Below are 26163 nucleotides of genomic sequence, written 5' to 3'. Positions count from 1 at the left end.
CTCAGTATCATTCACCTGGTTGCTAGCTCTTCCTTTCAGTCTCATTCACCTGGTTGCTAGCTGCTCCTCTCAATATCATTCACCTGGTTGCTAGCTGTTCCTTTCAGTCTCGTTCACCTGGTTGCTAGCTGCTCCTCTCAGTATCATTCACCTGGTTTCTAGCTGCTCCTCTTAGTATCATTCACCTGGTTGCTAGCTGCTCCTTTCAGTCTCTTTCACCTGGTTGCTAGCTGCTCCACTCAGTCTCGTTCACCTGGTTGCTAGATGCTCCTCTCAGTCTCGTTCACCTTGTTGCTAGCTGCACTCATTTTCAGGGGGCTCACTCATGTTCTCTTCCTCACTTTCCGTGTTGGGGTAGCACTCTCTACAGATTTTGCCCTCTAGCTCATAGATCTACCTCTATCAACAATTCATATCTCACTATGGGTAGGGCTTTTTCTTTATATGGTGTCTTTGCACTATCTTTTTGTAGGCACTAGTCCCCCTTCTGGAACAGCTTGCAAACCACTCTGTAACAAAAGGTAGAGTACCAATTAAAATCATGCCTGTTTCCCACTTACTAAACTTACCAAATCACAAGCAAGACCATTTACCTGTCCTCTGCAACTGACTGTGCTTGCAAGAAACCAGAGCCTTACATAACCTATGCTACCCCAAACATATGTGTGGCTCATTCAGTTTCTCTCATGTCATCAACACACACATAAAGGAATAGTCCAACTTTAGGAAACTTTTTTTGTTACTCAAATACATGTATTTGGGACTAAAAATATTCTTTGCAGTTGTGTCACAGTAAAAAATTTGCACCATCTAGCTCCTACAGTTTTTATTAAAAAATTGCACTGGATACACACTGTTTTTTCAGGGGTATTTGCTTTCCAAACTTTTTAAATAACTTACTTGTTTTTTTTTTTCCTGTTCCTTTGTGAAGTCAATCAAACATTCCCTTTCTGTAATAAGAATAAAACTGTACTGTAAATTCCACTGTGTTCATGATATTGAATTTATTGTAACTCAAAACCAAAAAGTAAGACTGATTGCTTTTAGGTTTTCTATGAATTAAGAGAAAAAATGAGATATAAAGTCTAAATAAAGTAAGTTCACATCTGTTCTAAGGTAATGTAATGATTTCCAATTTTTAGCTACAACACCAGGCAAAATAGTGTTATCTTCTGAGAATAATTGTGATCATCATACGGGAGCGTGTACTGTAGTGCTGCAGAAATAGCTCATTTTATTCAGACTCTTTCCTGAGGCAATTATGATTAAGCCTTTTCATATTCACCATCTCAGGGTCTTTTTAGAGACAATACTTCATTTCATTTAATCTGCTCTCCCGCTGCAATAAAACCCCCTTAACTCCCAGCAGAGTTCATAGATTTTGAAGAACACAAATATGTTTGTTTTCTTGTAAGCCATTGTTATCATCTGTTCTGCTTGATGCTTTTACAGGCTGCTCGGAACCACTAGGAATGAAATCAGGCCATATACAAGATTACCAAATCACAGCCTCCAGCATTTTCAGAACGTTGAACATGGACATGTTCACTTGGGAGTCCAGGAAAGCTCGGCTAGATAAACAAGGGAAGGTGAATGCGTGGACTTCTGGAAGAAGTGATCAGTCACAGTGGTTACAGGTAATTGTTTTCTCTTCTGAAACTATAGCTTTTGTAACTTTATACCTTTACAATATCCAGTGATGCTTAAAAGTTTGGGAACCTTTTAGAAGTTTCTATATTCTTGTGTGAATTTGACTTAAAACTGCAATACACTTTAACCCAACTTGCAAAAGTAAATATACAGTAGAGAGCCACATCATCAAATTAGTTTAAAATATTAGACTGTAATTTTTTATTCAAGCAAACAATATGATATCATATCTGTGAGTGACAAAGGTATGTGATCCTTTAGGATTAGTAGATAATTTGAAGATGAATTTACACGTTTTTTTTAAATTGATGATATGATAATCAAGTGTGCGTGAATGACCCGTTTTCTTTAAAGAGCATGGATATTTCAAAGTCTAATTTCGTAACATTTTTGTGGAAGTGCATTATGGCACAAGCGAGATGTCTGAGGACCTCAGAAGAAGAGTTGTTGATGCTTATCAGGATGGAAAAGGTTACAAAATCTTCTCTAAAGAGGTTGACGACGCCAATCCATAGTTAGAGAGATTGTGTGCAAATTTAGGAAATTCAAGACCATTATTATCCTCTCTAATTCAAGAACAAGGTCATAATAGTTTGCAAGGTCACAAAAGAACCCAAGGTAACTACTAAGCAACTAAAGTCATCTCTCACATTAACTAATATTAATGTTCATGGGTTTACTATGAGAGGGGCACTGAACAACAATGGTGGGCATTGAGGCTTGCATGGACCTTTAAAGCCACTGTTTTTCAAAAAGAATACTGCTGCTCATCTGCAGTTTGCTAAAGATCTTATGGACATAAATGAGGCCAAAATCAAGTTTTTTTATTTACATTTTTCATTGAGAAGTGTTATGTTTGAAAAAAGAAAAACACTATATTACTGCATAAAAATCTCATACTATGCATGAAATACTGTGCCTGTTTGCTGCATCTTGGCCAGAACAGCATACCATACCATCATTGATGGGATAATCAATCGCATCTCATATGGAATAATCAATTCTGATTTTTCTATCAAATTTTAAAGAAAAATTTAAGGATATATGTTCATCAGCTGAATTTGAAGAAAATGTGGGTCATGCAAGAACACAACGACCCAAAGCACACACGTCATGCTACAAAAGAAAAGTTAAAGAAGAATAAAATTACAGTTTTGGAATGACAGTCGAAGTTCTGAAATGTTGAAAAAGGACCTAAAAAACTAACAGTTTATGGGAGCAAACCCACCAACAAATCAGAGTTGAAGCTGTTTTGTAGTGATGAGTAGGCTAACATTCATCTAAGCCATTATGGAGGACAAGCCAACAATTGCTAGAAACATTTAGATGCAATTATTACAGCACAACGAGGTCCCATCAGATACGGAGAGAAAAGCTGCACATACATTCGCCACTCACATTGTGATGTGATATTGAATAATTTCCCTTATTTAAAAATGACAAACCTAATATTTTTTTACATTTTTATTGGATTTGATTCTCTTTATCTAGTTTTAGTACTTTTGTTAAAACCTGATGAAGTTTTAGGTTAAATTTAAGCAGAGAAACGGAAAAGTATGCAAGGTTCACAAACTTTCAATCATCACTGCAAGAATTGATGGGGCATATTTATAAATTCTGCCTAATTCTTAGACTGCACAGATTTAGGCTAGACAAATTTATCAAAGTGGTTTAGGCAGTTAGATAATCCTGTTATGTTTTAAGACTGTTTAGACCGTTATCCAAGAAGTATAGTTTCTCCTTGTGGAGATCAACATGCTAAGCATGCCGAGATGAGGAGACTTAAAGCTGCAATGCTCCTCTGGGTAATATGCTAATTATGCAAATTGTCTCTTCAGAGAGGAAGAGAGCTAGAACTCTAGTGCCACCTATTGGAAGACTGTTTAGACTAATGTGTCAAAATTCTGTTGTCCTTCTGTGGATTGACGATTAGTGGCTGCTATTATTCACCTTGATATTTGTGCTGCATTTCCATTCCTTACCACTGGAGGATGCTGTTGCATTTTGAAATTGCTTTTTATTAAGATTTTGAAATTGTGGAAGCCATCTTGTTTACTGTTTGGTAAACCAATAATAATCAACTCATCAAAGAAATGCTAGAAAAATAATGCTATCGAAAAAGCTGCCATATATGCAAAAATTATTTTATTAATCACAATAAATTAGAAACACAGAAAACTTTGAAGAAGAAAAAATAAAAACACCACATTAAAACACCAAAAAGAAAGCCAGTGTGGTCAGAAATGTATAATAATAACATGGCAAGAGATAATAAAAATTAAATCAATAATAAAGCAAAAAACAAGGAGAGTTTTGAAGTGCTTGCACAAAATCAATCAGGCACACAAAAATAGTAAAGGGGCCATAAACATGCTTATATTCTAGTTATTGTAAAAAACTTCAATTCATATAAAGAACCTTCACTGAAACTCTGACCAGACTGAGTAATAAGATATAAGACAATTAATAAGCAGATGAGAGGACCCCTACCAGAGCTTCAAAAATAAAGAGTAATGTGCTTTAACACCAATACGCACCAACTCTCACCTTCATTAAAGCGCAATGTGAATTCCCACAATGCCCAGTACCCTGAGGCAAGCTTACCATTTTAGTTTTGTCAGGGGGGCATATTGGCTTCATCTAGTGTGCGCAACTTAACTTAGTACATTTGTATTGAGCAAGGTCGTGCCCACTAGATGGGTTGTGGCTGGGAGTTCGCCTAGTGCGTACTTGACTGCCATTCCCAGAGCAGACACCGGTGAATCCCCACAGTGCACAGTACATGTACTGGGAGCATTCACAATTCTACAGTCACACAGACTGCAGACTTTTCATTCTAAGTCGAACAATCCCTTTAAACAGCCATAGATTGGCTACCTGCAGGCAATGGTCTGTTTAGACAGGCCAAGCATACTTCTGGACACATAGAATGATCATTACTAAGATTGTTCAGTGTGCCTGTAACAAATTGTTATTGGCAGGAAATGTCCTGCTTACACGGGGCAATGTGCTGCCAAGAATGATAATTTTTAGATGTGTTTAAAAATTATCCCTTTTTTATTTTGACAAGCCAATTGGGAAACTAGTGCTCTTAGTGACACATGTTCTTAATTATTGGCCTGTCTAAATGGAGTTTAAATTTACACAATCTATTAGTTGGTTTACTTCTTACCAGAAATTTAAGGCACAATTTGGGTGCATTTCTTGGCTCATAGTGTCACACAGTAGGCCTCTCCCTGCAAAGCATGCACCTTTTGTGCAAAAACACACTTTCTTATCAGACAAGTAGTAAAAAATGTCTAATACAGATAATAAATGTGATATCAAGCAAATGATGACATAATTCTGGTCCATTTAGCTTAATACAAGTGAATCTTTGTGGGAAGAGGCGAGAAGTCAGTTGTGAAACCATAGAAACTGTAAATGTTACTCATAGTCATTTTCACATAGCGAGCATTATAAAGCACAAACAGGGATGTAGGTAGAGGAAAAGGGAAAAAATGGAAGTTTGTCTCCACCTCTAGCCAATTTACATGTCCTTTAGCTAATCCCCCTTGTTTGTAAATTCTGTAGATTCTCCAGACTCTAGAATCTGGGTGCCCATCACAGATTTTCCTTTCCCAGTGTTATGTGGGATGAGAACAGCATTAGACAGGTCTTCTTTTCACCAAGGGGTCCATAGTAGTCATATCGGCTGTCCTTATGATGTCCAAACTCCTAATATGGTATGTGAATAGTAAAGGAAAATTGGCTTTTTATTTGCAAAAACATATCTTGTAAATGATTGGCAGAAGAAAAGAAATCAATAAATAATTCCTAAACAGAATCAGATTGTGTTATCAGGTTCTTTTTTGAGGTTCCAGGATGTTATTTATTTGAGAATACACAGAGTTCTTAGTAAATCCTAAATGTGGTTTATCTCCCACCTTGTCTATAAGAGGCTATTTACTAAGATCATCTCAATCTGTGTGCTACGCGTTCCTATCAGACAAGATTCTATTACTCTTGGAAAGATGTGATGTATTAACTAAAGTGTTATCATTTCATGAACCATTCAGTTAGGAATATTTGCGCTTCATGCCATCAGCTACAGCAAAGTAAAGTTCCATTATATCTCTCATGATTGACTGTCAGGAGACTTGATCATATACTTCACATAGATTACAGTGATTAACTTATGGTGGACTGCATATGTGGGATCCTTTAAAAATATATAGAGAAAGATATTTTAGATAGATGATAGATAGATAGATAGATAGATAGATAGATAGAGTGAGATAGCGCTCACTAACACGTTGCGGAATACTCGCTTGGCAGCGATATGACACACAGAAAGACCGTATTTCTTCAAAAGCTCAACTGGGTTTTATTACTCCATAAACCCCAGTGGCACAAAACACAAAGTAACAGCCTTCATAGCATGGCAAAACAAAGTAACAGTGCTCATAACATGACTCTGCTCCATCAGGACTGTGACCACACACACTTGGTAGAGACCAATCAGTTTCGCTCTGGAGCCAAGCATACACAGTCTGGATTACCTGCTTGTTAGCGTTGCAGATCCACATCAATAGTTTACACATAGTCACGCCTGTATCACTCCAATCAATGGGTGACTGCACAGTTCAGTGACTGTCCTTTATCAAGGCACATAGTCCTTTCCCCATACCCGGAGTTACCTCTCAGGAGCTCCTGCTCCACAGGCTGACTCCTCTTCAGTCCAAGGTCCTCACCACAGGTGACATGTCCGGCTGATATTCAGGATGTCCATCCCCGGCTGGGACCGTCCAACACCCCAGGCCACCAGTACCAAAGTCCCATCATATGCTTTACAGGGAGACTTCCAACACAGGTTACTCAGTGCACTATTCAGGACGTCTGTCCCTACCGGGGACCGTCCAACACACAGGCATGTGACCTGTCCGGGTGCTATTCAGGATTTGTCCAACACCCCAGGCCACCAGGTCCAAAGCCCCACCACGTGCTCTTCAGGGAGATGACACTCCCAACACCATAGGCTCTCCAGGACCTTCCAGCACAGAACCATTCAGGTCCACACTCAGAGAGCATACAAGAACATGTGACCCACACCCTGGTCACATTATGTACCCTGTAACCACACCCACAGGTAAGGTATGGATCACATGGGCTGGTCACGTAATCCTAAAATCACTGCAGGTCCTCAAACACCCACACTTCCCGCAGGAAAAAGGAGTACAGTGAGCAACCTCACCCAGTAGTGAGGTATGTGGGTAGCCAGACCCTCCCATCTCTCATAGCTACCCACAACCCGGACCCAGATTCACTAAACAACATCTTAGTGCTCATGTGCACCAAAGACCAAATACTCCGGGTGGCATTGCAGGGAGCAGCTCCCCATATCAAGGGAGGCTTACAGCGCAGAAGACATCCTCCTCTGCAACACATACCGGCCCTTCACCACAGTGCCGGACACTATCTCACTATCTCTATTACACCTCTGTGCATGTCCTTGGGAGCACATACAGCGCCCCCTAGCTGTAACAGGGGTCACTGCATCACAATAGATAGATAGAGATAGAGAGATAGATAAATTGTTTTACTATTCATTATTTCTAGCTTATGTCTGTGCATTTTGCGTTTCACTAATTTCTTTATTTCTTCTTGGTAATAAGTTTTTATCCATTTTATGTATGACAATGACTTTATTTGGAATGTTTTTGAAATGAAACATTTCTTTTTTGCTGTTAAAATAAAATGTGCTGTTCTTGTGATTTGTTACATGGAAATTACTAGCTGCACATAAATTATGTAGACAAATTACCAGTTAGTTGCATTCGTAAAGAACTTACACAGCTAAAGTCTTTTCAGTAAAGAAGTTATCAATGTAGGCACTGACAACTGTAATGGAAATAACGACAGATATCAGTTATAGAATGTGACTGAATGTAGTAAATATTCTTATTATCCATTGTTCAAAAATATACCTTCTGAAAGTTAGGATATTTTCTGCTATATTTTTCCATAGAAGTTTTTTTTAATCACTCTAGGTCTAGTATCTAATTAAAGGGGTTTTACACTTTTAGAAAAGTGGACCCAAATTATGAGCTATAAGGACAAAAAATACAGATAGTTCTCAACCTTTCCTTGTCCAGTGTCAGCTCAGTATCACAGCTCCCATGGATGATATAACATTGATCTGCCGAGCCACTGGACATAGTGATTGGCTGTTGCGCTTAAGTGCGCTCTCACCATTCCAGACAAAATACAGAAATACAAAGAGCAATGGATAGAGCAGATACTATTATCAGTATTGTATGAGTATCACATTTCTAAAAGTTTAAAATCCATTAAATGTGATTAAAAAGTTGTATTTTTCTTTAAATAGTATAGTATAAAATTAGGGTTATATTGTAAGTTTTAATTACTTTTGTGTTCTTGGCTTGCTGTGAAAAGAAAGTGTCACGATCCAGGTTTGGATCTGTGGCAGATCTGGTTTCCCTCAGATTAGAACCTATTTTCCTTTCAGGTCATTGGTAGTGTTGAGCCATACCTTCCGATATTTGAAAGTATCGGTATCGGATTGGATCGGCCAATATCCAAAAAATATCGGATATCGCCGATACGATACCCGATACCAATACAAGTCAATGGGACACAAATATCGGAACGTAATAGGGAGCAATCCTGGATGGTCCCTAGGGTCTGAAGGAGAGGAAACTCTCCTTCAGGCCCTGGGATCCATATTCATGTAAAAAATAAAGACTAAAAATAAAAAATATGGATATACTCACCCCTCCGACGAACCCTGGCTGTCACCGCTGCAAGCGTCTGCCTCCGTTCCTAAGAATGCAGAGAGTGAAGGACCTTCGATGATGTCGCAGCCACATGAGCGGTCACATGAGCGATCACGCGACCAATCACAAGACCGCGACATCATCGCAGGTCCTACACTCACTGCATTCTTAGGAACGGAGGCTGCCGGTTGCACTGCTGAGAGCCAGGGGCCGTCGGTGGGTGAGCATATCCATATTTTTTATTTTTATTCTTTATTTTTTACATGAATATGGATCCCGATTCCGATTTCCGATATCCCAAAAATATCGGAACTCGGTATCGGAATTCCGATACAGCGAATATCGGCCGATACCCGATATTTGCAGTATCGGAATGCTCAACACTAGTCATCGGGGGTTAATGCAGTTTTCCTCCCCCGGTGGCCACTAGAGTTATTGCATTGCATTGCTACTGGGTCAGCTGATATTGGTGGTGATCACTCCCACCATCCTTCATAAGGTCACCTGATGCATCAGCTGACTGTCGGTTATACAGGTCCTTTGGATATCAACCTTGCTGGAAAAAGAGCTTGCTGAGTGCTGTTGTTCTTCATTCTTATGTGGTGCCTTACTTTGCTGTTCAACGCATTACAGCAGAAAAAGCTAAGTGTGGTGTTATTGTTTCTTTGTCCCTTTGTTGTGTAACTTCCCCTGTGTGCAGCGGTGGGACCATTGTTCTCACTTGCCAATTCCCTACTTAGGGCTGAGGTATCCAGCTCAGCGACAGGCTGAAAGAACCTGTATAGGGAAGTCAGGAAGATTAGGGCACACTTTTAGGACAGTTCAGGAGGTGTACATTTCCCCTTTCCCTATCGCAGGGCCCAGCATTGTTAAAGTGTCCCCGATGTACCCTTGTATGTGTTTCGCCGTTTTGTGAGCGACCACCCGTTGGGTCATGTCACACCAGGACAGACACTTCGTGGCATTATAACCAACCGTCCCATTTTTTTCTAGTGAGCCATGGCTCAAATGCAGGGAGTTTAAGGTGCTGCATGGTGAGGTGGTGCAGCAGCTGCAGCAGTTGGTGGGGTTTTGGGCTTTGGCTCAGGTACATGCTCAACCAGAACCCAAGATAGCTCTCCCTGACAGGTTTTCTGGAGGGAGAGATACATTTTTGTTTTTTCAGGAGGCCTGCAAGTTGTACTTCAAGCTATGCCCTCATTCATCAGGGAGTGAGGAACAGCATGTGGGGATTATAATCTCCCTTCTTAAGGGTGATCCCCAATCCTGGGCTTTTTCCCTGCCTGTCGGTTCTCCATCTATACAGTTGGTGGATGAGTTTTTGCGGCATTGGCGCTTGTGTATGGGGATCCTGATGGCGTCTCCCTGGCAGAATCCCAACTGCATAAAATCAAGCAGGGGGGCTGGCCGGCTGAGGACTACTGCTCGGAGTTCAGGAGGTGGGCCACTGACACACAGTGAAATGACCCTGCTTTTAGGAGCCATTTTAGGCAGGGTTTGTCTTTAAAGTTGCAGGATACTCTTGTGCAGTACACTGCCCCAGGTCGTTGGAGGCCACCATGTCCCTTGCCATCCAGGTGGATAGACGCTTGAGGGAGAGGCATACACCAAATGTGCCCCCCGGTAGTTCTTGCTAGGGAGGGGTATTATAAACACAAAAGAAAAAAGACTCGACCAATAATGGTATGCACACCCATAAAATATGTGAAAATATCAAAAAATGTTTAAGTACACCTCAAAGAACATGACAAACACTTATATCAATTATCCTTGCTAGGGAGGGGGACACACCTGAGCAGGAGGACGAACCCATGCAGGTGGGAGGAGTTGGTTCCCAAATGGTTTTGCCTGCGGTTCACCATGGTGAGGGGGCATGTTTTTACTGTGGGCAGGCTGCTCATTTCATCAATGTCTGCCTAGCTCGCACCAAAATTCCTGTATCACCTAAGAAGCCGCATCCCCCTGGTCGTGTGGAGGGAGGTGACCAGGGAGTGTATATTTCTTCCATTTCTTCCCCTCAGTGTATTTTGCCTGCTGAAGTGGTAGTTGGTGGGGTAACTGAGTGTATACCGGTGCTTGTGGACAGTGGAGCTGGTGTCAATCTGGTGGATGCTCATTTTGTCCACACCCATGGCCTAAGGTGTAGGACACTAGCTAAACCCCTAAGCGTTCAGGCCATGGACTCTGTACCACTCAGCCAGGAGTGGGTGACCCAAGTCGTGGATGATATACACCGGCGTATAGGGATTCGTCATGAGGAGCTCCTGTCATGCTACGTCTTGGGGGGAATGCCAACACTCATCATTTTTGGTTGAAAAAACACAACCCGATCATAGATTGGCAGTCAAGGGAAGTGGTCAGCTGGGATCAGTCTTGTGATGGCTGCTGCCCAGGGGCTACTGTCTCTGCCATCCTTCTACAACCTACCCCTTCTTCTCCAGTGGGGGCAGCAGAGGTGCAGCCAGGGAGTAGGGGAAGGACTCAACCCTCTCCACAAGCTAACCCTGAGTGTCAGAGTCCTCTTAGGAGGAGGGATCAGGGGAGGGTGGTGGTTCCCTCTGAGCATTGTGGGGGTGTGAGTGTGGTGACACAGGGAGATGCCTCTGTTGTCAATTCCTCAAAGAATTCACCATCTTGGGGCAGACGTATGTGTGGAAATAAATGTTCTGGTCCGGACCTGTGTGTGAATGAGTGCGTATGGGTGTCCACCAAAAACATCAGGTGGAAGTGTACAACTGGGACCTGGAGTTACAAGGTGGTTGGGTCATATCGAGTGTCGACCATTCTCAGCCTGGGGACTTTTCAGTTGGAGTTACCCCCAGTTATGCATGTGCACAACTCATTCCCCAGGTTGGCGCTTTGGAGACTTGTGGCGCCTATGGAGCCTACAATGTTGGTATCTCCATTGTGCCACGTTTTCCATAAAACTGAGAGTCAGGTGACTGCCGAGGTGAACTCTGGTGGATCGAGGCATCCTCACCGTAGGTTGTTATCTGGTGAGGTCCGGTGTTGAGTGTCCAGATGCCCCTCATTGAAAGGGGGTACTGTCACGATCCAGGTTTGGATCTGTGGCAGATCTGGTTTTCCACAGATTAAAATCTTTTTTCTATTCAGGTCAATTGGGGGTTAATGCAGTTTACCTCCCCCGGTGACCTCTGGGGTTACTGCATTGCTACTGGGTCAGCTGATGTTGGTGGTGACCACTCCCACCATCCTTCATAAGGTCACCTGATGCATCAGCTGACTGCTGGTTATACGGGTCCTTTGGATACCAACTTTGCTGGAAAAAGCACTTGGTGAGTGCTGTTGTTCTTCAGCTGAATTCTGATCTGGTGCCTTACTCTGCTGTTCGGTGCATTGCAGCACAAAAAGCTAAGTGTGGTGTTATTGTTTCTTTGTCCCTTTGTTGTGTAACTTCCCCTGTGTTGTATTAGTGCAGCGGTGGGACCAATGTTCTCACTTGCCATTTCCTTACCCAGGGATAGGTGCAGGGCGAGTGAGGGCTGAGGCATCCAGCTCGGCGACTGGTTGAAAGAACCTGTATAGGGACATCAGGAAGATTAGGGCACATCCTTAGGACAGTTCAGGAGGTGTACATTTCCCTGTTCCCTATCGCAGGGCCCACCGTTGTTAAAGTGTCCCTGATGTACCTTAGTGTGTGTTTCGCCGTTTTGTGAGCGACCACCCGTTGGGTCGTGTCATGCCAGGACAGTCACTTCGTGACATTAAGTCAGAAATTGTGATTGCTATAATTTTGAATGAAGGCTCATGCATGCAACACAGTGTTAGAAGTATATCAACAATCCTTATATAGATCCATCAATTTAAGTGATGTGGACACATACAATCAATGAACAATTAGAACTGAATCTCCTGGGAAAAATCCCAGAGAGACCAAAACGGTGCAATGAAACTCCAATAAATATAAAATCATAATGTTATTTAAAATAGGCTAAAATATTCATGTTCATAAACAATTAAAAGATAAATTTTTCTAACATGAATCAAATCACAGGTCTAATCCTGTCTGCATGATGTATGCCCAGTTATAAATCATAGATATTTGTATATAAACAGTACAAACAAATAAATAACCAGGTTGGCTCAAATACAGTATGTATGAGTAACTTTAACACCACCAGAAAAACAACCCTCTAAAATATACATTTTAATAATATAATTATACTAGCTGTTTCCAGCCAGCTAATGCTCGGCACGCTCATTGCTATCTAATTAACGCTGCTAGTGATTAAAATAAAGTAAATAATGACGACATTCAATAGCGCTTACGCAGGTGGTAATGTCATGGGGGGGCGGGATTATGTGTGGTGATGTGGTGGGGGCGGGATTATGTGTGGTAATGTGGTGGGGGGGCGGTATTATGTGTGGTGATGTGGTGGGGGGCGGGATTATGTGTGGTGATGTGGTGGGGGGACGAGATTATGTGTGGTGATGTGGTGGGGGACAAGATTATCTGTGGCGATGTGGTGGGGGGCGGGATTATGTGTGGTGATGTGGTTGGGGGGCGGGAATATGTGTGGTGATGTGGTGGGGGCGGGATTATATGTGGTGATGTGTTGGGGGCGGGAATATGTGTGGTGATGTGGTGGGGGCGGGAATATCTGTGGTGATGTGGTGGGGGGTGGGATTATATGTGGTAATGTGGTGGGGGGTGGGATTATGTGTGGTAATGTGGTGGGGGGCGGGATTATCTGTGCTGATGTGGTGGGGGGCGGGATTATGTGTGGTGATATGGTGGGGCGGAGCTACTGTGCAGGGGGGCGGGATTAGCGAGTAATCACGATGCCTCATATATATAGATTTAAAAATACCCAGACTCGGGGTGACACTAATAACACAGACATATATCAATGACACAAATACAATGACTAAATGACTAATTTTACAATACAATATATGAAGAAGGGGGGACTATTACTCCCTAGTAGGCCCTATCGAAGCCCTACCTGTCTGCGGAGGTTGGCACCCTAGTTGTTGACGATATGCGTCTGTGTCCCTGGGGTCCTTAAGTTACCCTGACATACCAAAAATTGGGATACACAAAAAACACATACACACAAAAAACATATTCAAAGAAAAACTATGAAATAAAAATAATAATAATGATAATAATAATAATAAGATAGAACTGACATACTAAGGGCAGGGGAATATTTAAAGGCCCATACGGGGCCAAATAAATACATATTTATGTATGCTTTTGTCTTAATATTGTTGCACCTGCTATTTACATGGTGTCTAATTATATGTATTCACACATTATTTACATACACCTATTCACCTTTCATATTTATTTTGCCCCGTATGGGCCTTTAAATACTCCCCTGCCCTTAGTATGTCAGTTCTATCTTATTATTATTATCATTATTATTATTTTCATTTCATAGTTTTCACGGTGTTCTTTCACTAATGGTCTTTCATCATTCACAGTTCCTGACCCTTATATATATTTCTTCATTCAATCTGGTTATATACATTGCATTACCCGTTCGCACACACATCATTGGCATTCCTCCGGTGCCTTCTTATTGCTGCGCAGTGCGCTTGCGCCCTTGGCCTCTTCGGGTTGCGTGGCAACGTGTCCCTTAAGCGTCATCCTGTTCCCCACCTCTCTGACGCGTCGGAGTTGGGCGGGACTTGATGACGTGAGACGCCGGACCCGCCGCTTCCTGTTCTGTGCCTGATGGACGCCAGTGCCATGATAACCGCCGCATATATAAGCTTGCACTATATCCCCCTCACTATCACGACCCCCAGGAAGAAGCTACGTTGCGAAACGCGCGTCGGGGTTATCCTCCTCACGGCAATCCTCCCATCAGCAGGTATTCACATGGCTTTATTATCTTACATATGAATTCTTATATGGCCTCTATATGAGTATACTGGGACTCCAAACTAATTCCCAAATGCACTAGCAACTTTATGGCTCTATTATCTTATTTATGAGTTCTTATATGGCCTCTATATGAATATACTGGGACTCCAAATTAATTCCCACATGCACTAGCACCTTATTATTATTCATTTGGTAACTAATTAGCTATTATAGCCAGTACACTCCTTACTACTATATATGTTGTATATTCAGTAGTCACTTCTGGACTTCTTTACAAGTATATTCTTTTCGCCTTATACTAAAACATTCCATTACAATTGGCTGCATTAACTCTGCAGCAATTGCTTTATGTAATCCAGTGCCTGCTGTTGCACTTGAATGTGATGTTAACTATACTTATTATATAATGTATATGGATTGCTTTGAGTCCACTCTGCCTTGTCTTTATCTCCCTTGCTTTGCATATATCTAAATATTATGTATATTTTTTGTCTTTTAATTGACATTAATACAATTTCTTAAATTTTTTCTTGGTTTATTATTTCCCTTCTCTTTAGGGTATAGATTGTTGACTAGTCTCCACCTTATAGTATCGTGCCAAAACAGGAAAGAAATTAAGTCACTCTACCCCAAGTATATTACTTGGTCAGAATTCTACATCCAAAGAAATATGTAGACGGTATGCTGGCATCACAGTTTGCAGCATACACTCAATTGGCACAATATAGTATTAATTCATGCCACTATTATCTCCTTCCACATAAACAGGCACAGTCTGGTTTTTAGTGGGCATACCACACAAAAAACACCTTACCACTTCCAAAATGTGGACATAGATATCTCAGGGGAAGGTGTCATGATCTCCAATTCCTTAGAGATGACACAAAAACAGCACCACCATATCAAATATTGATATACATCAGGCCCACATAATTAAGCCACTCATATGGCATGGGCATATAAACTTTACGAGATAGCATCTCCAGATATTACTGTCATGCTCAATAGCACTTGAAAAATGAAACCATGATACGTATCACCCATAGGTAATGAACATCCCAACGCACATTGCATTTTCTTCCGGCCTTTTGTCTTTTCCCTGATGAACCCTCCTTTACTCTGAGAGGAGGAAACGCATCGGGATGTTCATAATCTACGGCTGATAAGTATCACGGTTTCATTTTTCAAGTGCTATTGAGCATGACAGTAATGTCTGGAGATGCTATCTCGTAAAGTGTGACAGCAAAGCAGTAAAGTGTAAAGTGTGCAAAGCAGTCATCAAAGCAAAAGGTGGCTACTTTGAAGAACCTAGAATAGGTTTCATACTTTTTGTTAAGTATATAATTCCTCGTGTTAATCCATAGTCTTGATGCCTTCAGTGTGAATTTGCGATTTTCATAGTCATGAAAATACAGAAAAATCTTTAAATGAGGAGGTGTTTTATAAAAGTTGTTTTTTTTTGCAACAGCTATTTCAGTTTCATATATCTAATAACTGTTGGACACAGTAATGTTTTTGCCTTGAGATGAGGTTTATTGTACTAACAGAAAATGTGCAATCTGCATTCAAACAAAATTTGACAGGTGCATAAGTATGGGCACCTCACCAGAAAAGTGACATTAATATTTAGTAGATCCTCCTTTTGCAAAAATAACAGCCTCTAGTCGCTTCCTGTAGCTTTTAATGAGTTCCTGGATCCTGGGTGAAGATATTTTTGACCATTCCTCTTTACAAAACAATTCCAGTTCAGTTAAGTCTGATGGTCGCCGAGCATGGACAGCTCTCTTCAAATGATCCCACAGATGTTCAATGATATTCAGGTCTGGGGACTGGGATGGCCATTCCAGAACAGTGTAATTGTTCCTCTGCATGAATGCCTGAGTAGATTTGGAGCGGTGTTTTGGATCATTGTCTTGCTGAAAGATCCATCCCCTGTGTAACTTCAACTTTGTCACTGATTCATGAACATTATTGTCAAGAATCTGCTGATACTGAGAGGAATCCATGCGTCCCTCAACTTTAACAAGATTCCCGGTGCCGGCATTGGCCACACAGCCCCAAAGCATGATGGAACCTCCACCAAATTTTAATGTGGGTAGCAAGTGTTTTTCTTGGAATGCTGTGTTTTTTGGCCGCCACGCATAACGCCTTTTTGTATGATCAAACAACTAAATCTTGGTTTCATCAGTCCACAGGACATTCTTCCAAAAAGAAATTGGCTTCTCCAAATGTGCTTTTGCATACCTCAGCCGACTCTATGGCGTGCTTGCAGAAACGGCTTCTTTCGCATCACTCTCCCATACAGCTTCTCCTTGTGCAAAGTGCGTTGTATAGTTGACTGATGCACAGTGACACCATCTGCAGCAAGTTGATGCTGCAGCTCTCTGGAGGTGGTCTGAGGATTGTCCTTGACTGATCTCACCATTCTTCTTCTCTGCCTTTCTGATGTTTTTCTTGGCCTGTCACTTTTGGCCTTAACAAGAACTGTACCTGTGTTCTTCCATTTCCTTACTATGTTCCTCACAGTGGAAATTGACAGGTTAAATCTCTGAGACAGCTTTTTGTATCCTTCCCCTGAACAACTATGTTGAATAATCTTTGTTTTCAGATCATTTGACAGTTGTTTTGAGGAGCCCATGATGCCACTCTTCAGAGGAGATTTAAACAGGAGAACAACTTGCAAGTGGCCACTTTAAGTAGCTTTTCTCATGATTGCATACACCTGGCTATGAAGTTCAAAGCTCAATGAGGTTACAAAACCAAAAAAAAGTGCTTTAGTAAGTCAGTAAAAAGTAGGTAGGAGTATTTAAAACAAGAAAATGATAAGGGTGCCCATACTTCTGCACCTGTCAACTTTTGTTTGAATGCAGATTGCACATTTTCTGTTAGTACAATAAACCTCATTTCAAGGCAGAAACATTACTGTGTCCAACAGTTATTAGATATTTGAAACTGAAATAGCTGTTGCAAAAAAAACAATTTTTATAAAACATTAAGCTTAAGATTAATAGGGGTGCCCAAACTTTTTCATATAACTGTATATACCCAAAATAGACAATATAGAAAGTAGACACTGGCTCTTCCATTTCAGACAGGTATGTTTTACTCTGAAATGTTGTAACTTTTCTGGAAAAAACCCACATGCATTTAAAAGCTGAATGTGGACCATGCAGCACGAGTGACTAGTCCAGGAGTCTTCGTCACACTCCTTAGGTGACAGGTCTCTCCTTATATGTGTATACAGGCAGAGACTTGTTATTCAGTGGGAGTGGGGCAGTGATATTCTGACACAGGCTGGCCTCTTGGACTAATTACCCAAGCTGTATGGCCAATTTTTAAATGTATACTTTCTCTGAAATGCAACAGTAAAGTAAAACATACCTGGCTGAAATGACAGAGCCAGTTTATGATTCATGATGCCCATTGTTTGGACAACATGAATCAGCTGTCAGGTTTCCTGTACCATACATCTATTTTCACCTTTATGGTTTTTTTTAACTAAATAAGTTCAATGTAATAAGTTATCTAATTATATAATTTTTTTTATAGAAGTCAAAGCTTCATTAATCTGATATAAAGCTTCCCTGCATAGGCATTGTTAAATAATAAAATTCCTCTTCTTCGCAGTCAAGCAGAAGAAGCAAAAAAACTTCACACACATATGGATCAAAACATACAATTTACAATTATATAGTGGTTAGTTTTTATGAATAAAAGTATAAATTGGCATGAGTATCAAGGGCGTACATGACAGTATGAGCAACTTGCGGGGTTGGCCATCATGACAGATTCCCTTTAACCCTTTTCTGCCATCAGTCAGAATAGTACGTCTGATGGCAGAACCCCCGCTTTGATGCGAACTCAGCGCTGTTTTGAACAGCTGACATGGGCCCGCAATAGGCGCGGGCGGAATAGCAATCTGCCCGCACCTATTAACTAGTTAAATGCCGATGTCCAACTCTGACAGTTGCATTTAACAAGCGCTTCCAGCAAAAATGTGCGCATCAGTGATCCCCTTCACATGATCGGGGGTCATCTGTGCGTCGGCATAACAACCAGATGTCTCCTGCAGACCTCTATGGTTGTTGATGCTGGATTGCTGTGAGTGCCACCCTGTCGTCAGCGCTCATAGCAATGCTGCAGAGGTAATTGAGTTATGGCAGCTTCTAGCCTCCCATGGAGGCTGTTGAAGCTTGCCAAAATTAAAAAAAAATGTTTTTAAAAATATGAAAAAAATATATAAAAGTTTAAATCGCCCACCTTTCGCCCCATTCAAAATAAAACAATAAAAAAAAATCAAACTTACATATATTTGGTATCACTGCATTCAAAATCGCCCAATCTATCAATGAAAAAAATGATGTAGCAAGAAAAAAAAGTAAAAACGCCAGAATTACGTTTTTTTGGTTACCACGACATTGCATTAAAATGCAATAACGGGAGATCAAAAGAACATATCATTAAAAATCTCTGCTCGGCTTGCAAAAAATAAGCCCTCACTCAATCCCAAATCACAAAAAACGGAGACGCTACGGGTAACGGAAAATTGCGCAATTTTTTTTAAGCAAAGTTTGAAATTTTTCTTCACCACTTAGATAAAAAATAACCTAGACATATTTGGTGTCTATGATCTCATAATGACCTGGAGAATCATAATGGCAGGTCAGTTTTAGCATTTAGTGAACCTGGCAAAAAAGTCAAACAAAAAACCAGTGTGGGATGGCACTTTTTTTGCAATTTCACAGCACTTGGAATTTTTTCCCGTTTTCTAGTACATGACATGGTAAAACCAACAGTGTTGTTCAAAAGAACAATTTGTCCCCCCAAAAATAAGCCCCCACATGGCCATATGGACTGAAAAATAAAAAAGTAATGGCTCTGGGAAGTAGGGGAGCGAGAAACAAAAACGCAAAACAAAAAAAAGCTCTGGTCATTAAGGGGTTAAGCTAACTCTAGTGGCAACAAACAGACATCATCATTATTGGAAGAAATGTTACTATATTTCTCCTAATATATCTATTTAAGTAAATACTTGCGTAACAGCACAGCATTTATACTTAATTAGGTCAGACTTATTTTTCTTCTCTAGGTCAGGAGACATTGGCCATTGTTCATATGAGCCTGAAAGTTGACTATTGTGATGTTTGTTGAATTGTTTTGAATGGCTGCTGTTTACCTCTCTTAACAGCTCCTACATTTTATTGTGCTGCTATCTTTTGAGGACAAAGAAGAAGGGGAATTGAACTATGATTGATAATATGTTGAATACCCATTGTATAAGTCCATGTAGCTTGTTGACCTGCAGAGAGTGAAGGACAAGCTATGCAGATTGATCAAATACTTAACACTGAGAGTTGAACTCATCCCACTGTCCCCCTGACCTGTGGATGATGGCCTGAAGGACAGATGTGGGTATAAAAAAAGGACCTTTATCCTTCTGCAGAGAGACGCTCTACAGAACAGCAGTCAGGACACCATGGCTCCAACCAGAGGGATACAGATTGGAGACTCGCTACAGGAAATTAGCTTAAGGGACCCTGACCACAGCTGGAAGAATACATATCTGATCCACTGACCCTCACTGAACACATGGAAAAATTAGGAGAAGCCAGGTTGGGAGCATCCTGTCACGTGGCCCCATGGAGACGACTGGAGAAGCCATATTGAGACCATCCAGTCACCTAGCCCCTCGGAGATGTTTGCAGAGGTCAGGATGGGGCAATCAGGTCACCTGGCCATGTACTTCAATGGTCTGTCAGCTTCCTAAGCTTGTCGTTTCCTTCTCTCTGTCTGAGCTCATCAAAAGTGGGGTGCCACTGGTGGGGGGTAGTCGGACTTCAAAGCCCCAAAGTAGCAGCTGCTCTATTCCTGGCGAGCCAGCGGAAGAAAATTTTCCTTTTAGCAATTTTTAAAATGTAAAAAATGATAATATGTATTATGTTTGTGCAAATACAAATGAACTGTGTCATCTTTAACTTCATGCATTTTAGAGATCATTTCATCTTCAACTTGCTTAATACTGTCACTTCTGGTCTCCGGTGTATAAGAAAGACATAGCTGAACTAGAGCGGGTGCAGAGAAGAGCGACCAAGGTTATTAGAGTACTGGGGGGTCTGCAATGCCAAGACAGATTATTACACTAAGGGTTATTTAGTTTGGAAAAATGAAGGCTAAGCGGTAATCTTACTACAATGTATAAATACATCAGGGGGCAGTACAAAGACCTTTCTAATGATCTTTTTACTCGTAGATCTGAGACGGGGACAAGGGGGCATCCTCTACCTCTGGAGGAAAGAAAGTTTAATCATAATAACAGACGCGGATTCTTTCCTTTTGTGACGTATGATGTTGTAATGAGTGATTCATTACTAAAATTTAAGAAAGGACTGGATGCTTTTCTTGAAAAGTATGTTACAGGTTATATGCACTAGATTCCTTGATAGGGCGTTGAACCAGGGAACTAGTCTGATTGCCGTATGTGGAGTTGGGAAGGAATTTTTTCCCCAATGTGGAGCTTAAGGTACCTTCACACTAAACGACTTTGAAATGATAATGATAGCGATCCGTGATGTTGCAGCGTCCTGGATAGCGATATCATTGTGTTTGACACGCAGCAGCGATCTGGATCCCACTGTGATATCGCTGGTCATTGCTGAAAGTCCAGAACTTTATTTGGTCGTCAGATCGGCGTGTATCGTTGTGTTTGACAGCAAAAGCAACGATGCCAGCAATGTTTTACAATGGTAACCAGGGTAAATATCGGGTTCCTAAGAGCAGGGCCTCGCTTAGTAACCCGATGTTTACCCTGGTTACCATTGTAAAAGTAAAAAAAAAAACACTACATACTCACCGTCTGATGTCTGTCACGTCCCCCGGCGTCCGCGCTGCTGCTCAGAGCTTCCTGCACTGAATGTGTCAGTGCCATCCGTAAAGCAAAGCACAGCGGTGACGTCACCGCTGTGCTTTAGGGCCGGCGCTTACACAGTGCAGGGAAGCGGACGCCGGGGGACGCGACACACACCGGAATGTAAGTATGTAATGTTTGGGTTTTTTTACATTTACACTGGTAACCAGGGTAAACATCGGGTTACTAAGCACGGCCTTTGCTTAGTAACCCGATGTTTACCCTGGTTACCCGGGGACTTCGGCATCGTTGGTCGCTGGAGAGCTGTCTGTGTGACAGCTCTCCAGCGACCACACAGCGACGCTGCAGCGATTGGCATCGTTGTCGATATCGCTGCAGCGTCGCTTAATGTGACGATACCTTTACTCTTTGCCACATGGGGTTTTTTGCCTTCATATGGATCAACATGTTAGGGCATGTTAGGTTAGGATATGGGTTGAACTAGATGGACTTAAAGTCTTCCTTCAACCTTAAAAACTATGTTACTATGTTACTATATGTGTAACTGTTCATAATAATAGTAATTTTGAACAGTGGTGCCCAAACGTTGACATGTCTCTGTGCTTTGATTACTAATATCTCTGTAAAGGAAAGGTCAACTAATAAAAAAGAAGGTAAGTACCGTATTTTTCAAACTGTAAGACGTGCTTTTTTCCTCCAAAAATGTGGAGGAAAATGGGGGGGTGCATCTTATAGTCTGGATGTACAAAACAAGGATGGGAGAAGCTGGAGGGCACCACCAAATAGCAAAGGGATCATCCGTTGCATGCTATGAGACTTGCATGAGAGAGAGGGAGAAAAGAAGCATGCACTTAACAGGGATTACCATAAATACAAGTACAAAATGTCTTTACTGAAAAAACACACAACACTGCAAAAAGTACTATTAAAAGACTTTAAAAACAACAAGCACCAACACTTGCATCCTGTTCTGATGCCTGCAACTGCTTTATGCTTGCAAGTAGCGCATGGCAGGAACATCATGCACTGCTTGCAAGCTGAAGGTCAGCTGCTGTAATACTCAGTGCTCTGCACGCCGGGATTGTGTGTGCAGAGAGCAGTGGGTATTCATTGCTCTTCAGTAGAGTGCACAGTATCAGCTGGAGCCTTCCTGCAGCTGCTGGCGGTCACATGTGCCGCTACTTAAGAGAAGTGAATATTCATCTCTCTCACTGCTCTCTGCGCACACAGTCCTGGCATGCAGAGCAGTAAGTATTCTCATAGCTGCCCTTTGGCTTGCAAGCAGCGCATGACATGACGTCCCTATCATGTGCTGCTTACAAGCATAAAGCAGCTGCTGGCATCGGAACAAGATGCTGCGAGGAAGCGCCAAAAAGGTAAGTGTAATTGGGTTTTTTTATGTTTTCTGATGGGGCAATGCATACCAGGAGGCGGTTGGGGGCAAATCATAAGGATGGGGCCATCCATACCAGTAACGGGATGTGGGTGAATCATACCAGGATAGGGATGGGGCCATGCATACTAGGATGAGATGGAAGCCCTGCATACTAGGATAAGGATGGGGGCCATGCATACTAGGAGGAGATGGGGACCCTGCATACCAGGATAGGGATGGGGCCATGCATACTAGGGTGAGATGGAAGCCCTGCATACTAGGATAAGGATGGGGCCATGCATACTAGGAGGAGATGGGGACCCTGCATACCAGGATAGGGATGGAGCCATGCATACTAGGAACGGGATGTGGGTGAATCATACCAGGATAGGGATGGGGCCATGCATACTAGGACGAGATGGAAGCCCTGCGTACTAGGATAAGGATGGGGGCCATGCATACTAGGAGGAGATGGGGACCCTGCATACCAGGATAGGGATGGGGCCATGCATACTAGGACGAGATGGAAGCCCTGCGTACTAGGATAAGGATGGGGGCCATGCATACTAGGAGGAGATGGGGACCCTGCATACCAGGATAGGGATGGGGCCATGCATACTAGGATGAGATGGAAGCCCTGCGTACTAGGATAAGGATGGGGGCCATGCATACTAGGAGGAGATGGGGACCCTGCATACCAGGATAGGGATGGGGCCATGCATACTAGGATGAGATGAGGGCCCTGCACACCAGGATAGGGATGGGGCTATGCATACTAGGATGAGATGAGGGCCCTGCACACCAGGATAGGGATGGGGCCATGCATACTAGGATGAGATGGGGGCTCTGCATACTAGGATAGGGATGCGGGGTCTATGCATACCAGGGTAGTGATGAGGGGGCCATGTGTATCAGGATGGGGATGAGGGGACCATATATACCAGGATAGGGGATATTAAGTACAGAATTGACTACATTTTTTGGTTTAATTTTTTTTCCTAATTTCCTCCTCTAAAACCTAGGTGCGTCTTATGGTCGGCGTGTCTTATAGTCCAAAAAATATGGTAAATGTTTTATTTCCCTCTGCAGCATTAGGAGTCTAACATGAAAAATGGGATGAAAAGTCCTCTTTAAACTATTAGGAAAATGAGTGCAGGCAACATAGTCTGTCATCTATTGAAAGACAGATGTGAGACAAACCAATGGTTAGGTGGGACAATTTCCACCATGTTTTTCAGAATGCATGCCAAAGACTAAACAAGCAAGTTTTGAGGCTCATAATTACTGGTAGATTGTTAGTAATAAAGGGGTTGTATTATGACGATCACAGGGCATACATGTGCATATGCTTACAACAAACCGCAATAAAATACCAACAGATCAAATGAATAACATTGATTTTCTTTCCATGTTTGTACCACTGAAGCAGTAAGTTTTCTCTACATCAAATCTCTACATAAAGTTACCATCTTTGTTAGGAGACAAACGTCTATACAGCCAAACCACTACTTTGATGTGTAAAATTGTTCTGTCAGGTTCCCTAATGTCTTCATTCTAGATACCACAAGACAACTTTAGAGGTCTTTAAATTCCATACCTTGATGGATCAGAGTTGCTTCAGAGGCACGAGAGGGACCTACAAATTAGTAGGCAGGTGATTTTCATGTTGCGGCTGATCGTTGTATACTGAAAACTTTAATTACATGCCTGTGTATTGATTTGTGCATGCAAACTAATATTTATTTAATATCAAAAATCAATTTTAAGAGGGGTAGCTGAAGAAATATAAAGCAAACATCTTTAGGGCTGTCGTATTGATTGATATTTCCTTTTCATCTTTTCCAAGAATATGTAATACATCAAAATCAATGATTACAACCATAGATTCATTTCTGCTCGGTTTTATTGAGAACTCCTAATGGGACTGCAAATAAATGCAGAGTAAGCTGAAAATGTCATTACATCATTTTTTTAAATATTTTAGCTGTATCTGTGTAGCTCCAAAGTCATAACTCAAAGAACTTCTCCAATTCTATTTGCAGATATGTACTTCAAACATAAATTCTTTCATATTCTAGAAGCTATTTCTATCTTGAAAGGACTTGGTAAACATTAGAAATTGATTTCCTGGAAATATTATCACTCTAGTTTTTGTCCCCTATAGAGCATTTAGTGATTTTTAAAACAATGGGAGATGCATATAATGGTTCATTACTGAAGAGATTCAGACTACTGAAGAATGCTAAAGAAAGAGTTATTCCACAATGGCAATATTTTTTCCAAAGCATTGTATCTGCATGATTATTGCTAATATATAGTACAAGCCAAACATTATAGGGGGCAATTCATTAAAGTAATTTTGCCAAATAACTCTAAGAAACTTTGAAAGTGCAAAATTTTGGACAATACGAAGTTACGCAAAAAATTTGTGACTATTGCTGTTTCAATAAGTTATGTCGAAATTGGTGGAGCTAAGAAGGAGCCCGGATGGGACGGGGCATGGTTACGCCCTTGCATTTTCAAGATATATGTTAGTCCCAACAGGCATACTCACATCTCTTTTACATATAGAGCATATCCAAGTGATGTGCCATAAATGCCCAAGATCAGAAGGGGACACAGTCAGAAGAGGGTTTCTCTTCAAGAACAATATATGAGTCCTTTGCATTTGAATAGATCACAATAATGCACAATCGCACCTGCTTTGGAGGTTGCCGCGGGTCTTCTTACCTATTGGGTAAGATACCTATTGTACCAATGTTATGTCTGCTCTTGCTCTATAAGGAGCAACCCTTTTAGCTATGCACTACATACAATTGAAGTAAGATTTGACCTCTAAACATGGAAAGAAATAGGACTGCATGCTATGCTGTAAACATAAAACATAGATTTTAAATTTGCAAAGTTGCTTTCTTTCGAAATTTGGACACATTGGAACAATATTTTTTTTTTAGATGGACCATCCTTTAAATAGTCTTCACATAAATTTCCTGAGCATTAATAATAGATAATTTGCAATTCTTCCTACTAAGTTTGTGTAAAACAATACATTGAACATTCTATTTACTTTTTCTTAAAAAAAAAATATAATCTTTGATGCAAGGTTTATTACATTTCCCGTGATGCAGCTGTTCTTTTTTGCTTAGAAATTGTATTACTGGCTTGTCACTTTTATTCCCACATGCATTCTGGAAGAGATACTTTGTATACTTTTTCTGTTTCTCAGTGATTTCTTAGTTTTTTTTTCCTTACCACTATCTCTGAAGAGCCAGAAATATATATATATATATATATATATATATATATATATATATATATATATATATATATATATATATATATATATATATAGTTTTATTGAAATTCAGTAAAAAAAAATTAAAATTAAAAAAATAATAAATGATTTGACTAAAGGAAGCCATCATTTTTCGGCACAGAAAGCTTACAAAGCTGGTATACATGGAGTAACTCAATATATTCCTAATACCACTTTGTCTTTGAAGAGTTCCAGTGATGTAATCCGGATCTCCAAATGTCTGCAAAAGTCAGCAATCAGCTCCCTTGCTCATGTGATTGGCGGACATCATAGGGCAAAAGACTCGCACCGATGATATCTACAATGACATGTCAGAAAATGTTT

At 41.1% G+C, this 26163-nt stretch overlaps 1 protein-coding gene across 1 annotated transcript in view; it reads left to right on the top strand.

Moving 5' to 3' along the window:
* Positions 1 to 26163, top strand: part of EDIL3 (EGF like and discoidin domains 3) — a 956986-nt gene that overhangs the window by 818317 nt on the left and 112506 nt on the right. The window contains exon 8 of the mRNA XM_077288684.1: positions 1453 to 1637. Within this exon, the coding sequence (XP_077144799.1) occupies positions 1453 to 1637 (185 nt within the window). The remainder of the gene's footprint in view (positions 1 to 1452; positions 1638 to 26163) is intronic.

This window comes from Ranitomeya variabilis, chromosome 1 (genome assembly GCF_051348905.1).
Source record: "Ranitomeya variabilis isolate aRanVar5 chromosome 1, aRanVar5.hap1, whole genome shotgun sequence".
In the NCBI taxonomy this organism is placed as follows: Eukaryota; Metazoa; Chordata; class Amphibia; order Anura; family Dendrobatidae; genus Ranitomeya; species Ranitomeya variabilis.
This window is presented reverse-complemented; position numbering and strand designations above follow the sequence as displayed.